The sequence below is a fragment of the Sinocyclocheilus anshuiensis genome, unplaced genomic scaffold (assembly GCF_001515605.1).
Source record: "Sinocyclocheilus anshuiensis isolate Anshui unplaced genomic scaffold, SAMN03320099.WGS_v1.1 scaffold766, whole genome shotgun sequence".
Classification (NCBI taxonomy): Eukaryota; Metazoa; Chordata; class Actinopteri; order Cypriniformes; family Cyprinidae; genus Sinocyclocheilus; species Sinocyclocheilus anshuiensis.
Genome location: NW_015546060.1, coordinates 315,522 through 333,891, shown reverse-complemented (window position 1 = coordinate 333,891; position 18,370 = coordinate 315,522). Strand labels below are relative to the sequence as shown.

At 39.3% G+C, this 18,370-nt stretch overlaps 1 protein-coding gene across 1 annotated transcript in view; it reads right to left on the bottom strand.

The window, feature by feature from the left end:
- Positions 1 to 7,784, bottom strand: part of LOC107699399 (mesoderm induction early response protein 2-like) — a 9,658-nt gene extending 1,874 nt beyond the window's left edge. Inside the window, exons 1-10 of the mRNA XM_016500637.1 lie at positions 7,726 to 7,784; positions 6,130 to 6,302; positions 5,899 to 6,024; positions 3,969 to 4,089; positions 3,597 to 3,676; positions 2,715 to 2,784; positions 2,434 to 2,585; positions 1,374 to 1,455; positions 1,123 to 1,217; positions 853 to 983 (exon numbers count right to left, since the gene is read on the bottom strand). Coding sequence (XP_016356123.1) covers positions 853 to 983; positions 1,123 to 1,217; positions 1,374 to 1,455; positions 2,434 to 2,585; positions 2,715 to 2,784; positions 3,597 to 3,676; positions 3,969 to 4,089; positions 5,899 to 6,024; positions 6,130 to 6,294 — 1,022 coding nt within the window. The 5' untranslated portion in view covers positions 6,295 to 6,302; positions 7,726 to 7,784. The remainder of the gene's footprint in view (positions 1 to 852; positions 984 to 1,122; positions 1,218 to 1,373; positions 1,456 to 2,433; positions 2,586 to 2,714; positions 2,785 to 3,596; positions 3,677 to 3,968; positions 4,090 to 5,898; positions 6,025 to 6,129; positions 6,303 to 7,725) is intronic.
- Between the last annotated feature and the right edge of the window lie 10,586 nt (positions 7,785 to 18,370).

Genomic DNA, 18,370 nt, shown 5'->3' with positions numbered 1-18,370 from the left:
CTTCCGCCGGAACGGCTTCCGCGTATGACAGATACCGGAAGTGAGAGAAGTGTTTATTACATTTGAAATATGGATATTTTTCTTACAAAAACACATGAATTCACTACTGGAGGCCTTTATTCACCCCCCGAAGTCTTGTGAGGTACGTTTTATTATGGATGTGCGTGCTTTATTTGACGACTTGTGGACTGTTCAACTGCAACACCCGCTGACTGCAATGATAGAGCTTGGAATAGCCAGGACAATTTTTAATATAACTCCGACTGGATTCATCTGAAAGAAGAAAGTCATATACACCTAGGATGCCTCGAGGGTGAGTAAAACACAAGCTTATTTTCTTTTTTGGGTGAACTAACCCTTTAAATAGTTTTTCACCATTTTTGTTTATGGGATTTTTTTGGGTGGGCCTGAAATCATGTCTCGATGACGCACTGGAACCACTGAGCAAGGCCCGTCCCCTAACACTATAAGAGGTGTGTTCGACTTGAAGCAGTGCTGCGCAGATCGAATGTTGTATGACATCAAATCAAACTTCGACTGGATTCGTCTGAAAGAAGAAAGTCATATACACCAAGTATGCCTCGAGGGTGAGTAAAACACAGTCTAATTTTCATTTTTGGGTGAACTAACCCTTTAATGGTCTAACTCCACAATTCAGTACTACATAGTTCACAGTCTTTGTAACGTGTTTTCAGCAATACATTTCTCACATTTATAATGTGTTTAGAAACAATTCTCTGAATTGCCTTTACACAGACTTTAAAACAGAATCAAAATTATTTAAATGAAACCTGTTTATTTACATCCTTTAAGTCATTTAAGTCCTTACTCAAAAAAAAAACAACAACTCACATGTTGCCAGATGGCAGATTGCACTTTTTCCGACCCAGCTTGGTGGCCTGCTGTGTGAAATACTCATGCCGCTCTGATTTCTTCCACATGTAGTAGTACTCTACACACTCTGTGATTGAGCGCGTGCGGACCTGGGTGAAGGCAAATAAGAGATACCACATTAAAGGACTCTCATTTCTTAAAAAAAAAAAAAAGTATGAACATAAGCAGCCATCTCTACTGGGAAACAATGTATATTATGAGAAAACTTGTTCAGATTTGGGGGTTCACCTTGTTGGCCTGTATGAGGTTGAAGTTCTTGCCATAGGCACGGTAACCATATTCAAAGTTACGACACTCCTCCTCACTCCAGCCACAAAGCTCTTCTGGAACAATTATTATTATTTTTTTACAATAAAATTAACCTGCTATTCATCCTGGGATATGGTTGCATGGATTTAATTTTTTGACTGCCTACTAAATAAGGTTTGAGAAAGAAAATAAAACAAAGAGAGAAAAAGCAGGAATTACAGAGGCCTTACCATTGGAAACCTTGACATTAAAGCGATATCTTCTTAGTGCCTCTTCTTCATTGAAATTGCATTTCACTAGTTCATATAGAGCCTACAATGAAGAGATAGAATGAAAGACCACTGAAAGCAAGTTCAACCACTAAAAGATCAATTATGAACCACTAAAGACAAAAAGTTACAGTAAGGTACAAAAAGAATGAGACCACTAGTGAAAATGTGTCTATGTATTTTCAGAATGTCTTAATATTTGGCATGTTGCTGTTTTGCTTTAATGACAGCAGCACCAGAGCTGCATGAACTCCACAAGTTTGTGCAAAACCTGATGATAATGTTTTCCAGCATAACTTGGAGAAAAATCTTTCAAATAAATAAATAAAAACCTTGATTACTGAATTAAAATAGTGCAGAATCTTAAGCATTTAAATATCTTTTATTATTTTCTTATTCCATTGTTTGAAACATCACTACATATATTCACAAGAAAAAGAAGACATTTTGATCTCTTGCTCGCAGCAAATGGAATGCTTTTCCAGAGGGAGTACATTTTCATATTATGATTAAAGGGGTCATATGACGTTGCTAAAAAAGAACATTATTTTGCGTATTTGGTGTAATGTGTGAAAGCACGCAGGTGATGGAGATTTACCGCTGATTACAGAACCGGCTTTACTGATAAGATGCGCGTTAAATATCGCATGCGATTAATCGTGCAGCCCTAATGTAGACTTTAACATAAAAGTTCAGGGGTCCCACTGGGATCTATTCTTGGACCATTTTTTTTTTACATTAAAAGTAAACGAAAATTTTAAATTTTGTCTTGGCAAATTAGTGAATAATTAAATAATTGATGCACTAAAATTACCAAAACTATATAGAAATATAAAAAAAAAATGTTATTCCTAAATTAAAACAAAAACTGCAAATATTAAAATATAATATATAATAAAAAATATAATATCAATATATCTATACTTTAATAGTAAATAATACCAAAATAACATTGCTAGTAAGCTTCAGCCACCAAATTGTATGAAAAGACAAGTACTGCATCTGTGTGATTCAACCCAACCTGGTCATTGTCTTTGATTATATCTCCTGTGGTCAAAGTGTTTGTAGGTCCGTCGTCACTCCCTTTTCTCTGGACTTCAAGCAAAAACTTCTCTACAGCCAGACTGGACAACACATCTGGGGTCCACAATAACTGGTCCTCATTTTCATAGGCTGGGGATAACAGTAACAAAACAGGTGTGGGTCCCAAGGGAACTCGGCAGGTTGGTTATGCAAAACAGACCACTGAAACCACATCCCTGGAGCCAGCGTAAAGGACACCAGACAAGAGAAAACACTCACCTCTTTCATAAAAAGTGTGTGTACAGAGAGAAGGAATTATAGCCTGATACTGGGGGCCCACCATGATGTCCTGATAACCAAAACATGGCACAAAAGCATTACTACAATGTTTTTTAACATTAAGCAGACATTTTTAAATCATTATAAAATATTATAAATTCTATTTTATAGACACAACCATTGAAACATTTGGGGTCAATACTACTTTTTATTGATGAATTAAAAGAAATATCGTATGCTCACCCAGGCTACATTTCTTCGATTAAAAAATAAAAACAGTAATATTGTGAAATATCTAAAATAATGGATTTATAATAGATTTATAAGTGTAATAGAAATTTTATTTATTACTGTGATGACAAAGCAGCCATTACTCCAGTCTTCAGTGTCGCATGATCCTTCATTCTAATATGCTCAAAGCCTGGTGATATACAAAAGTACTACACTTTGATCAAATTAATGCATCCTTGCTGAATACAAATATGAATAAAAAAAACATGAAGATCATGTTTTCCAGCATGAAATCTTTAAGAAAGTATTGGCTAAGAAAACCTGATATTTTGATTTGTTTTGCACACACGGGCCTACTGATACTTTTAACTACAGGGTTTCACTGGGCTCTATTCTTGGACCATTATAATTTCCTAATACATATATAGCCCTATTTAGAAAGCCACGTAAATGTAATTATTAAAAGATGTAACTTGTCAAACACATCATGCACAATGATTTGTCATAGAGATGTATTAAACAAAATTCAATGAATCAGTCTTACAAGCAGTGACAAAAAGCTAAAAAAAAAATAAAAAATGTTGGTAATTGAAATGAAATAAAATAAAATATAAACATAGCAAACTAAAACATTCATCTTTTTTTTTTTACCTTGTGGCCATCACTGGAGGGGATCGAGGTGCTTTCTGAGTCATCTTCGGAGCAGCTGACTGAAGTGTCTTTGTCATCACCTTGTAAAGTAAAGAACCGTTTAAGAGTTAAGCCCAAACATTTTTGAAAACAGAAAATAGATTTTTCATAGAAAATTAACACACACTAAATGTCTTAAGTTGCCAGCAAGATATGTAACAGACAAATATGATTAAATTCCAAACGTATGTGCATTGTGTAAAAATCAGCTTTAACAAAATATAAAATAAAAAAGGCAACCAGGTTTGCTAAGGACTGACATTGCTTAGAAGAATATTCGCTTAGGAGTTGACAGTACAGGACAAAAAGTGGCATTGTAATTTGATGTTGTACCTCTTAGGTGACACTGTAAGAGGTCAGATGAATGAGACGTGACAGAGAGTGTGAGGTCATCAGCAGAGGAATGGCTGTCCACATCCTCCCCTCCTGAGAGTAGAGCTTTACCTATCTGAACCTATACAAAGATTTGCTTAATTTCCAGTTATAAGGCAGAAGTTTCACTTTCTAAGTTTCCTAAAAAATTGATAAGGAGCATTTTAAGATTCTACTGAGGAGGACAAGCAAAAAACCTTTCATAGATAAGTTGCAGTCACATTTATTTTTGTTCTGTGAATTTTTGTGGTCAATATCAAGTAATTTTAAATAGTAATCCATGCTATTGGGAATTTAACTTGCGGGCAAAAGATTTCACAATAGGTTCAATTTGGTCACAATAATTCGCCAGGTTGACCAACAGAAAGCTGCTTTGTTTAAAAGTGACTTATGTGTGAGCTGAATTTAATACATTGCTACACTTTTGAATAAGAAAATGGCCTTTTTTCTTGGTTTTCTTTTTTTTTTTTAAAGGTTACCACACCTTTAGAGTGAAATATCAAATAATTTAATAAACAGATATATTAGATACAACGTGACAGAGAGTGTGAGGTCATCAGCAGAGGAATGGCTGTCCACATCCTCCCCTCCTGAGAGTAGAGCTTTACCTATCTGAACCTATACAAAGATTTGCTTAATTTCCAGTTATAAGGCAGAAGTTTCACTTTCTAAGTTTCCTAAAAAATTGATAAGGAGCATTTTAAGATTCTACTGAGGAGGACAAGCAAAAAAACTTTCATAGATAAGTTGCAGTCACATTTATTTTTGTTCTGTGAATTTTTGTGGTCAATATCAAGTAATTTTAAATAGTAATCCATGCTATTGGGAATTTAACTTGCGGGCAAAAGATTTCACAATAGGTTCAATTTGGTCACAATAATTCGCCAGGTTGACCAACAGAAAGCTGCTTTGTTTAAAAGTGACTTATGTGTGAGCTGAATTTAATACATTGCTACACTTTTGAATAAGAAAATGGCCTTTTTTCTTGGTTTTCTTTTTTTTTTTTTAAAGGTTACCACACCTTTAGAGTGAAATATCAAATAATTTAATAAACGGATATGAGATTTATTAGATACAATTTTAAATAAGAAATAAAGTCACATTTGTGAGAAACAAAACCACAGGTTTAGATAAAATGTAATGTGTGGTTTTTTTTTTAGAAAAAGTTGATGTTTTTCACTATAGACATTTGGGGAAAAAATGTGACCACCTATATTTAATCAATTGAAGAAGTGAGCACTGAAGAAAGCATGAGCTGAAACATCTGCTCCTTGGTCTGTTTTAAAGACACTTTTCACTTTTTTGCATTTTTGTCAGCCTGTAGATGTTAAATTAAAGTAATTTTTGTGAGAGACCCTTGCCTTGGTCTAATTGTATGTCTTACAGTGTGCAGACATTTTTGGTTTTTTGGTTGATCAAATTTTTCTTGATTTACGCACCTGAGAACGGACTGGTTATCTTTTTGGAGCGCATACAATATCTTTTTTGATACACCTATATTTAAAAAAATAGCTTTTTATCCACACTTTGCGACATGGAGGTAAGCTTTTTCTTTGAACGTGCGAGACTTCCGATTCATTAATTGCTATAGGTAAATGACTGGAAGAATAAGAAAGTTCAGTAAACTATTTGTACTACAAACTGTGTTTATGATCATGATAATATAAAAATAATTATTTTTATTAATTATTACAATACAAATACCAATTTGTAATAACAGGCAGCATAAACGACTGCTTTTATACAGGTAAAATAATTGTAAGTGAATGACACTGGAAGCCTCGCACATTCAATTTACATATGGTCACACCCACTCTTATGTTAAAAATAAGATAGATAAGCGCAGATAGTTACTTTAAACAAATACTTTGATTATTTTAGTGATAGTGACCTTGTCCAGTGTCATTTCAGGCAGACTGGCTGCCAGCTCATTCGGCTCCTGTTGTTGTTGCAGGACAGGATCAGGCATGTTGTACCCATAAAGTGCCAGCAGTTGCTCTAGGGGCATCTCACCACCCTGTGGAAAGGTGATCGAAACAATCATATTTTCCCTCTTATTTATCAGCATTAACCGGAATCTAATGCAATCTATCAATGCATAACAAGAAATTGTTCCACTCACTGCATGGGACTTGGTTGCCATCTTTATCGCCTGCCTCCGCAGGGCCTCCAGGCTCCTGTCCTGCTCCTCTAGGAACGTGGTTGCCCGGGGAAGGGCCTCCAGCGGCCCCACATAGCCCTGGTGGAAAATGTCTACACGACCGAGCCGGTGGTCCTTGGAGCCCATTCGCACAGCTTAAAGCACAGTGAGAGCAGATAATTCTCAATAAATATATTACATCAAAATCAGTTACAACAATAATTGTTTAAAATGAAGACCAGATGTTAACAAGAACTGACTTCATACATCCACTAAAATTACATTGGTAAATGTTGGTTAAATTTAAAATTAATTGGAGAAATGTCTAAAATAAACTTCTGAGAAAAGGTTTAGGATAAATTTTGGCAGATTGGTTTTATATTTTGATGCTAATGCAATGGCATTCAGAAATAATCGTAAAAAAAATCTTAAAAGTGACGTAGGTGTCCAAAGATCTTTTGAAGCCCCTGTATTTATGGAGGTAAAAGCCACTAGTTACAACATCTCAAATCCACCTGGTAAATAAAAGTTATGACAGACAGAAAATAAATAAACCAGTATGATTATCAATAACACTTCTCACATAGGCTACGTCTTAACATCTGAAATGAAGTACTTACACAGTAAACCTTATGACAGGTTAACTCGTACAATATCCTTGCAAACGTTTAACACAGAAAGCATAAATTGCACAATAGCGTAGTTAAAATTATTGTTAATTACTCTTCACAGACTTTTAGACTAATTCAAGACATATTTTTTTATGATGAGCATAGTGAAATATATTCAAAACTCAGCTGTGAAGTAAATGCTCCAAGAGAAGATATCCAGAACTTATTAGACAAAAGCTACGAATTGTATTAGATCTTTCAGAATATAAGCCCTTACAAAAATGTAGGCTATCATGGTAGACATAGTTTACAAGTAATAGATACAGTTTCAAATGTGATATTAACCTTCAAGAAACTGCCATATCACCACTATAAGCCCACTATAAGTAACATCTAGATAAACAACACATATTTAAAGTGTCTTTTCTTAAGTTTCTTGTCGTCATAACCGCTAAACGCATTTGTATATTTGTATGTGTGAGCTTTACTGAAGTTAGTCACTCAGGCGCTTTCCTGTAAGTCAGTGCTGAACATTTGCACCGTGACTCTGAACCGGTGCGAGAAGGAAACACTTTTAGGGAAGTCGAGGAGGCAGTGACAGTATCTGAAGTTTTGAAACTTTAGACCTGCCATCCGTCCCGCTCCTCGCGCACCTGGGACACACTTCAGCACCAGCGCTCTCGCCGCTCTCCCGTTGTTTCGAACGGCGCTCGATCTGGCGAATTAAACGCTCGTGAACTCGTACAGACGTAGAGATAGATAGAGTGGCGAAACGCTGAGGAGTGCTCCCATTTTAACTTCCTCCTTATTAATGACCGTCTATCTTTGCCGTTTTCTGAGTCGCTCGATCAGACGGGCCGGGTCTTAAGCTGTCCGTTAATGCGCGGCTGGTTGTTAGAGTGTATCGGAGAGGCTGATTCATTTAATCATTGTGTTGTTCTTCCCCCGAGCCCCGCAGCACACTTACCTCCGCCATTCCGATTCTGCGCAAGCGGTGGAATGCCCGGATGTTGTGTAGACCTCCTATTGAACTATACATTCTGACTAGCTAACACTCATGACAGTCACCAAACCATCTCAGATTAATAATACAGGACCTCATCTGCCGTGTATATATCTGTGTTGAATGGAAATACATCCCACCGGTAATATTTGTAAGCAAAATATACTTTAGAGTTTGAGGGTTCTAAAATAGATTTTGTATTTTCAAAGTTATCGACTATGAATGAAATTGCATTTGTTTTGACTTCACGTGAAGATTTTATATGGCTAGTATAAAGTCATATAACAAGAGATGTTTGATTTCACTTTGCACCTCTAAAAGATGATGTCAGTGTCAAAGATCCAAATGTTATAATACTATATATACTGTCACGGGTCATATGATATTCAAAGTCTATTAGTAGCTATATTTTTAAGACAGCTCTGTCTCATTTGATCATCGACATACCATTCAACATCCTCATACCATTCAAACGCTTAGGGTAAGAGTAACAATTATGTTACTTTGTTTTTGGAGGATTCTTTGGGATCATATTGAGCAACTGAGCATTTTTATTTGTATTTTCTATTTTATTCTGTAGTTTTCCATTGGTTACAATATTGACCACGAATAAAACATTCTTTCACTAACTTTTTGGATTGATTGATTGATTCATTCATAAATATTATTATTATTTAGATTATTATTTAGAAAAGGAATGTAGTTTGTTTTAAGGAGTAAAATACACATTCTCTTTAAGGAATTAAGGGAAAAAATGGGATTAGATTAGTTCCACATCTGGGTAGGTTTTTATATGCTGTTATTAATTTGTTTTCTTGATTTTTGTCTACAAATTAATACATTATGCTTTTATCTTAAATTTACCATAATGCACAAAGATGTAAATCAATATTCAAGATAAGAGGGGAACAAAATGTCAAATTGAAGAAATTAACATTCAAAATCCTACCCTCTCAATGTCTACAGTGGTCACAGACTTGGTAAAGTGTCCATATGATATTTACGTAACTTTAAAAACTGGACTATTCAATTCTAATACATACAGTTTGGCATGACATTGATTTATTTTATCCAAAGGCTTGGTAAACAACCCCCCCCCCCCCTCCCTTAGATGAGCTCTTCCAATATTAGTCTATTGTACAGATCTTGATTTGTATATAAGGCCTGAATTACACAAAACAGGAACTTGCATGTGCTCACAGGCTGTGTTGTTGTGGCATTGGATGGCAGACTCCATGTGATCTGTTGCACTAATCACACATGGAGATTCATTGGAGAGGATGAAAGGGGTGTGGCGAGTATGTTACTCACAGATAAACTCATCATGTGTATCAATGTGTGTCTATCAGTATAGGTCGTCTTTTTGCCCTGATGTTCTATAAGCTATGCTTCCTTGCCCAAAGCCCAATCCTAGTGACTAACAGAAACCATATCACTGGTTGCAGATCAGAAATGAACAGTAACGTCTGCAAACACCTGTGCATCAGTGTCTCAGAGGATGTGGTCTGACTGAGAAGAGTTGACAAGTAATTTGCTGTGGAACAATTCAACATGTAGAGAAAGCCATAAAAAACAGTTCAACATCTGATTCACAGTGTAATGTATCTCTATATTAGAAATTATAGATCAAATTACATTTTATTTACACCTTTATGAAGTCCTAAAATAGATTATGAGATCTTATTGATGAAATTATATAGTACTTTTTCTCCGCTGTATTTGACTTTTTTTTTCTGGCTACAATTGACAAATGGAAAAATATGACTGTATAACCACATTCTTGAGATGTAGATTGATGGAGGATCATTTTAATGGAGAGCAGATTTCAGCTGATTCTCATATATTTCAGTTCTGTTGACTCTTGCATGTCAATTGATCCAGAAAGCTTTTATTAGAGATAATAGAGCCTGTTTAATATCATAAAATCATTAATTAATCATATTCGTTGCCTTTAAAATGAGAAACAAACATTTACACGGCAACCTTGGATCATCCAATGACGCACGTTCATTAGGCTAGGGCTGCACAATTAATCGAATTTCTAATCGCAATTACAATTATGGATGCCACAATTACGTAATCGTTCAAAGCGGCAATTAATCGATCAAAGTCCACTTATGTTATTCTGCACGCTTAAGATGTTTTTTTCTACTTAAATATGAAATACCATTCATATTTTTACTTTTTTTTATAATTTAAAGAAGAAACCAATCCAATGTACAGTATATTTGACATTTGAGGCTTAATACTATAGAAAAGCACTAAAGGTTTTTCACTTAGAGTGTTTTCAGCTTGTTTATTTTCATATAAAAATACAGCATGCAGTTGCATCAAACAATGGTATAAACATCATTCAATGTAAATTGTGATAATCGTAATTAATAATCGCAATTACAATTTCAAGGGAATAATCGACAATTATGATTTTTGTCATAAGCGTGCAGCCCTAGGCAGGGCAGTCTGTTTTCTCAACCAATAGCAGTCAGGGAAGTGTTCTGGAAAAACTGTCATTTGGGCACTCCAAATGGCTAATTAATGTATAAGAAACACTCCGGTTACTAACATATCCTCGGTTCCCTGAGATAAGGGAATGAGCGTTGCGTTGACATGCTTATGGGGAAACTCCTGTTTACTCTGATACTGAAGCCTGATTTGTTCACATTTGTGTAGCTGCACGTTTCGTCAGAATCTTTCAACTGAAGCGACAGTCATCGATTCGCGTGCAGCCTTATAGCACGGCAGCCTACGCAACGCTCGTTCCCTTATCTCAGGCAAGTGTTCCCTTTTTAGCGGTTTCTCTTGTTGTGTTGACACGCTCATGGGGAACACGTCCAATAGTGCTGTGCTATAAGCAAGTGCAGAACAAAGCTGATCTGTGAGCCCAGCCCCGGAGCACTCTTACTGAGGGCTCCTGTAAGCATGAGCCAATAATGAGACCAAAGCCATTTAGGCTGAGGACTACATAACATAGCCCTCTCCACTTACAAGGGGATTAGGTAGAATTAAGTGGACAAAATCCATGCCTTCAGGGCAGGGATGTCCAAGTTATAGAACCTCGTGAAGGTAGGCAGTGATGACCAACCGGCGGCCGCACAAATATCACCAATAGAAATCTCACTGGACCAAGCCCAGGAGGAGGCCATTCCTTTGGTGGAGTGGGCCCTCACACCCATAGGGCACTGCAAGCCCGCTGAGGCATAAGCCAGCTATAGCATCCACTATCCAGCAAGATAGTCTCTGCTTCGTAACTGGCTGCCTTTTAGAGCACCCTCCAAATCACACAAAGAGCTGCTCTGAGTGTCTAAACAGGCCAGAAAACATACACTTTAAGAGCCCAAACCGGGCAGAGTGGATTGGGACCCTGCTCACCATCTGAATTGTGGCGTGCCAGAAGGGTGATGACTTGTACTCTAAATGGAGTGGAGAGCACTTTCGGCACAAAGCCATGTCTCGGTTTGAGGATGACTCTACAGTCGTCTGGCTCAAACTCAAGACAGGAAGCACTGACTGACAGTGCTTGCAGGTCACCCACTTGCTTGACTGACACTAGAGCCAAAAGGAGGGCTGTCTTAAGTGTCAGGGGCTGCAAGTCGGCCAACTGGAGAGGCTCAAAGGGAGGGCCCCGTAGTGCCCTGAGCACTATAGACAAGTCCCAAGTCGGCACAGAATGAGGACAAGGCAGATTCAATCTCCGAGCTCCCCTCAGAAACTTAACGACTAAGTTGTTTCTGCCGACTGATTGACCAGCCACGAGAGAATGATTTGCCATGATGGCTGCCACAAACACTTTGAGCATGGAAGGGGTGCACCCCTTATCCAACAGCTCTTGTAGAAAGGTTGGGACATGTCACAAGAGGACGGGTCCTCATCTCGTGCTGCACACCAGTCAGAGAAGACTGACCATTTAAGGCATAAAGACGTTTTGTAGACAGAGCTCTAGCCTCCAAAATGGTTTTAGTTACATTCGTTGGGAGCTGCAAAGACTCCCGTCGAGGGGCCAAACATGAAGGTTCCACAGCTCTGACTGGGGATGCCAAATCATGCCCTTCGCTTGCGAAAGAAGGTCTTTCCTCAGTGGTATCAGCCAAGGGGCTGCCGATAGCAGCTGAATCAACTCGGGGAACCACATCTGATTCCTCCAGAGTGGGGCCACCAGGAAGACTGGGCATCTGACTTCCCTGACCCGGGCATGGTTTTTTTCAAGGGGCCAAGGCTCTGATGCAGCAGTGGGTTACCCTGAGATGAAAACGTCCCAGGCACCAAGCTTGGGACAGAACATGTTCCTATAACCTATTTCTTCAGCGGTGGTAAGAGTGGTGCGCTGGTGAGTTCCTCGTGAACTGCCGGCAGGAACAGAGTGGGCCATTGGTGGGAGGAATGTTGATGGCGTCCCTTCAGGTACCACTTGTCAAGGAGGTTGTGGGCAGGCTCTTCTGGAGCCGACCAAGCCAGGCTCTGATGCAGCGGTGGGATGTGAGATGTGAGATACCCTGAGATGTGCCAAGCGTGAGACAGAACATGGGCTTTGAGCCAGTACTGAAGGGGCCGCATGTTGAGCAGGTCTAGACTAGAGGAAGCGGCCGACATGAGATCGAGCATTCTCTGGAAAGCCCTGAGGGGACATGAAGTCCCCTCAGTGAATGACGATGCTAGTTGCTGAATAGTCAGGGAGCGTTCCGGCGTAATCCATACCTGCATTTGGGCAGAATCGATAACCGTCCCCAGAAAGACCACACGCTGGCTGGAAGACAAAGAGCTCTTGGCTAAACTGATTCTCAACCCAAGGCGCTCCAGTTGGCTGAGCAGCAGCGACCTGTGAGAGATGAGTTCCCATTCTGACCTGGCTAAAACCAGCCAATCGTCGAGGTAGTTCAAAATGCGGATTCCCATCTGTCTCAATGTCTATGCACTTCGTAAAAGTGCGCAGGGCCAGGGAAAGTCCAAATAGCAGGACTGTGTACTGATAGGCCACTCCCTTGAATGCGAATCTCAAGAACGGTCTGTGGGGCTATCTGGATATGAAAGTAAGCATCTTCAAGATCCACTAACAGAAACCAGTCCTCGGGACATACTTGCTCGCATATCTGTTTCAAAGTTAATATCTTGAACGGCCGTCTCATAAACAAGCGGTTCAGATGTCTGAGATCAAGAATAGGTCTGAGCCCGCCATCTTTCAAGGGAATGAGGAAGTAGCAGCTGTAAAACCCTGACTCACCGTTCGCTAGAGGAACTATTTCCACGGCTCCTTTTGCAAGCAGTGATTGTACTTTGGAACGGAGAACATGAGCATCACTGTCCCGTACCGAAGTTTGAATAACACCTCTGAAGTGAGGTGGCCTGCGAGCGAACCTCAATCTATGGTTTTTAGAACCCAACTTGACATATCCAGGATAGTTTTCTAAGCCTGAAGCCGGATGACATGTGATTCTAGTTTTTCGAAAGGAAGTTCGTCGCACGGTGGCGGGGACCTTGGCGCTTTGGAAATGGGTAGCGTTTCGCTGTCCGGGGGCGCTGCTGAAGCACAGGCTCAGGTTTAGGCTGGGGCTGAAGCGCCACCAAATTGGCCATGTCCTTGCCGATTGCCTGCACAATGGCTTTAGTAGCGCGCAGAGCCAGGTCAGTTGCTGTGAGCAGCTCTCTAAAGGCATCAGAACTCTGGCTGGACTAGTCCATGGTGCTGAGAAGTTTGGCCTGGAACAATTGAAGCATCGCCATTGTGTGAAGCACTGAGCCAGCCTGGCTAGCCGCTGAATAAGCCCTGTTTGCTAGGGCTGAGGTAGTCAACAGTGGTAAGAGCAGTGGAAGTAGAGATATTAACATGGGCCGAGCAGGGGGCGCGCAACATCCTGGTGAGTTCCTCGTGAACTGCCGGCAGGAACAGAGCAGGCCGTTGGTGGGAGGAATGTTGACAGTGTTCCTTCAGGTACCACTCGTCAAGGAGGCTGTGGGCGGGCTCTACTGGAGTCTACCAAGCCAGGCTGAGATCCTCCACAGCCTTAGATAGAACGCGGATCAGCTCACTGTCCATGCTGGGCCATGTTGTCTGTGTCAAAGGCGGGGTTGTGGGCTCTTCGCCGGAACATGCCCACTCTTCAGCATCTGAGGCCGTTAATGACATGGAGTCATCCACGGCGGCTTCCTCCTCAGATGCGATGAAGGAAATCAAGCCGCTCACAGCCAACAAGGGGCGCTGATCCTCACGTGTGAAGCACACCGGCGAATTGAGGTGTTGGGGGAGAGTGAAGCACGTGAGGGCTTCGCCAGCATGAGTTCACTCGAGCCCAGTTTTAAAACCCCACTGCTCCACTGTTTCTTTCTCCTAAGGGAGAGAGGAAACGGGAGAGCAGAGCGGGGATGACTGCCTTCATTAAAGAAGGTGATCCGCGAGTGGAGAAGGGCGAGACTCAGTGAGCGCAGCCTCTGCGTGGGCGCTGCCCAGACAGGAGACACACTCACTGTGCCCGTCTGCACGAGCCACACTCACGGAACGACATTTGCGACAACATTGCTGGAAACTTGCTGGGAAATTTGCTCAGAAATTTGCTCTGGCTTCTTCCACTGCTGGGGGCTCCTTCTACTGTGGCGAGCAGCAGGCTGAGCTGAGCTTTTTCCTTCTTCGTCTTCTTGCTTGCGATCTGCGAGGAGATAATCTTTGTTGCTGAAGGAGAAAAATTCTGATGAAATGACGCTCAGAGCCGACTTATATAGAGGTCAGCTCCTCTCCTTTTGGCGGGTTGAAGCACCATTGGTTCATGTAGCTACACAGACGTGAACAAATGAGGCTTTAGTATCAGAGTAAACAGGAGTTTCCCCATAAGCGTGTCAACGTAACGGGAGAGACCGTTCGAAAGGGAACAAGCCAGCTGCTGTGTAGTGTAATTACAACAAATGTGCTTAAAATAACTCAAAGTGAACAATTCTTGAACATGTCTTCTACAAATTTCCTTTGGTGGTGCAAAAAAATATACAAACATATGTATCAACTACCACCAGGGGGCAATGTCTGTGGCCCCCTGAAATGAAAATAACCTCTTACCGTTGTTCACTTTGATTTATTAAACCTTCATAGAAATGTACTGATAAAACCATAATATGGTTACCATATATGAACATGTTAATGCAAACACAAGACTTTCACATGTCCTTCACATGAATTCTGCAGTTATCACTTCTCTTTAACTGTATATCAATCGTTCTCTATTTCTATCAGCTGTTAAAATGAAAGCAAACATGTTGCAAATTACATAGTTTCCTTGTACCTCAAATGTCACATTCAGAAATGGTTTTCACATGATTCAGTCACTGGCTGGCATGTGGTAATCATCTGAAACTGTTGTGCTTATAGTTTAAATGAATGAGTCAGGCCTAAATAAACACAAACACTATTTCCCGCTATTTGCCAGATTTCCGTACTTATCACAAAAAAAAGCATTGTACAGACACTAAAATACAGATAAGTTGAAAACAGCTCATTTTAGAATGTTTGCACACTTTACTGACAGTAGGCTATAATAATATGTTTTCTATGTGTGCAGTATTCGAAATATTTGAACTAAAAATTTATCAAAATTGAATTTTATTTTTTCTATGATTGTTTTTAAAGCAAACTTTAAATTTGACACTAACAACCCACCACTAGGGGGCAACATTAGACTTTCTTAAACGTGCGCTTTAAGTAGATAAATAATTGAACAGAACTTTTAGACAGTAAATTATGTCTAAAATGATACAGTGTAACGAAGCTTAAGTCATATCAAACGTATAGAAAAAGCTATTCTACATAAAGGTGGTAGTCACTCATCACGGTGGCTGCCAAATTGGGATGACAAGCCAAATATTAGTCATTTTATCTCACGCACAGGCTCAGCGGACATAGCGGTCAGGTCAGCTGTTGAAGCTCTAAGGAAATAATGAACGAATTTGTCATTGTGGATAAAATAAGGGAACAATATTTTTGTGGTCTAATTTGTGGATGTCACAAGTTAAAGTCTGGCATCTGATCCTTGCAATTGTACCTGATCATTACGGATTTCTCATGTGACTTTATACAGTAGGCCTACATTTTACAGAGGAGTTTTATCATTTATCGTTTTGCTTTAAAAAAAATTCTAATATTTACGCTGTAATAATTAATTAAATAAACACACTTTTTAAATATAAATATATCTATGAATAAGTATTATATATTTGTATATAGATTTTACTTAAAAGGAGAAATAAAAGGAGATATTAGTGAGATCTGATTTTTCTCGCTTATGGTAAAATGTGGACAAAAATATTGAGTGTTTCTATAATTCTCTTTCTCACTCACAGTATAAACAGGATGTTTATGCCAGCGTAAAGGCCGTAGACAAACCCAGCACTGATGGTCAGATAGCCCTCAGTGAGTTCCCAGAGTAAACCGCATCCTTCAATCTAGATTAACTGGGATTTAAACCTCTATTCTGTTTAGTTTAGACTGCTGCAGGGCTGCAGCTCTTCCTGTAGCCGTAGCCAACGTGTTTTAGGATCGGATCCCAATTGCCTGTGCTTATTTCACTTTTCAGAACAGCAACACACCGTCTGAGCTCTTACAAAAACAGGATTATCTGGGAGTAAACGTGTAAAGTTATGTTGTTTGCAGATGTATAGACATGAATGATAACTAAAAAAAATGCTAATTACTTTCATATAGCCTAATTACTTTTCATAAGTAGCCTAAATGGACTCACCTGACAGGCAATAAACGGGCAATAAAATCCTATATATTTACAGAGTCCAGAATATGTCAGGGGTGGACCAATTAGAAACCACCTTGTGACGTAACATGCTAACAGACGGTTTTTGCTGTATCACTTCTAACCACAACCAGGACAACCCCTCAAGACACTTTAGCATCTAAACCCTGGCAAACCACCCTAGCATTGTCGTGTAGAGTTTTGCAAAGCAAAAACGAGATTATATGTCTCCTGTTGTGACAATTTGAAACTAAAATGTAACAGTAATAATGAAACGCCTTCTAAATGGTAAATTATCATGGCATTTATTGCAGTTTTTGAAATAGTTTTCTGTCAGTTCATTGTAGACAAGCTGGAGGCAGTTTTAGTAAAGCCAGAGGTGGTAATTCGGAGGAGCATTTCTTCTAAACAGCAATTAAAGTTGACAACTTTACCCAGGGCAGCCTTTCTGTTTACCTTGACAAATATCCCTCTCTCTTCACACATTCTTTCTCTATGTTCTGTATAGGCTAGTTCATTTAAATAGTCTTGCCTTTGGTGTATCAACGAGTTTAAATACAAAAAAAAAAAAAAAAGTGAGATTAAGAGGCTAAACATAACCAGATGCGTCGACGGGATTAGCTAGCTGCAAGTAGCGCTAATTCAACCTCTTGATGTGACACAAGAGATTCAGTGTTGCAGGACTTTAAGTGTTATTTTTCCAAACGTACACAGCAAGCTGAGTGTCATTTGGGCTGTGAGTGGTGTCATTAAATCGGACGGCAAGACACGCAATGGATTCAAGCTCCGACTCACACAAGTGCCTCAGATATCCAACACAATTCCTCTCTTGTGTAGGAGCTAAGCGCTAGTTTGCTATACAACATTGTTGATTTACTCAAAGTGTTGTGGAATCATTCAACGGCCATTTCCAACGGTCTTATATGGAAAAGCAACATCTTGAAAAGCACTTGTGGACAGATATTGAGTGTCAAGCTAAATATTCAGTTCCAAGCGCTTTCCAATGTAAATAACTTCAGACACCAATTAGCATTTGAACATATTGAACTTATTCTTTTGCATAAACATGTATTATAGCTAAATATACTTAATTCACTACCCTAAACAAAACATTGAAAAATTATCTGAGGGCAAAATGTAAGCCATCAATAAGTCTTAATGTTGTCACTCGTTCCGAATGAAGCAAAAAAGGCTTAGCCTTTCACGCTAGTCATGACAGTCAGCCTCCTCAGAGGGTTCTGTTTTAATCTTTTGGTTCCAGTCCATAGAAAACAATTCTTTAGAGCTGATGTGGAATGGATGCCGTGAGAATCAACAACCCTTTTGCGAGGCCGTGATTTGATATGAAGCACTTAAGTACTGATAAAACTCCTTCCCAGGAGGCACCTCAGCATGAACCATTTATGGGCGTGCTGACCTACAGCTAAAAATACTTTGGAAAACCGCTGTTGAACACCACAGACCCTTTCTAGGATTTAATAGTGAATAGTGATATGACTAAAGGCCAGTTCACACCAAGAACAATAACAGTAACTATAACGATAACTATATTAGAGTCCACACCAATGGATGATAACATTCTGTTTATTATAAGAGCGCTTGAGTTCCGTTGTCTCCTGCTTTAAATTATCAAGCTCTTTAAAGTCGCATGGATTCAGACTGGCTGTCAGTGTTTTATTGTTCATTGTTCTGCAAGTGATTCCAATAATATTGTTCTTCTGTTGTTATCATTATATTTGTGGTATGGACTTTTTTGTGCTATATTTTATAATTATAGTTATCATCTTTGGTATGAACAGGCCTTAACTCAAAGTTAAGTTTGTGTTTAAAAGTTTGTATGGTGCATTTGGATTTATACTGAAACTGATTTGGTGTGTTTTATATTTAGCCCA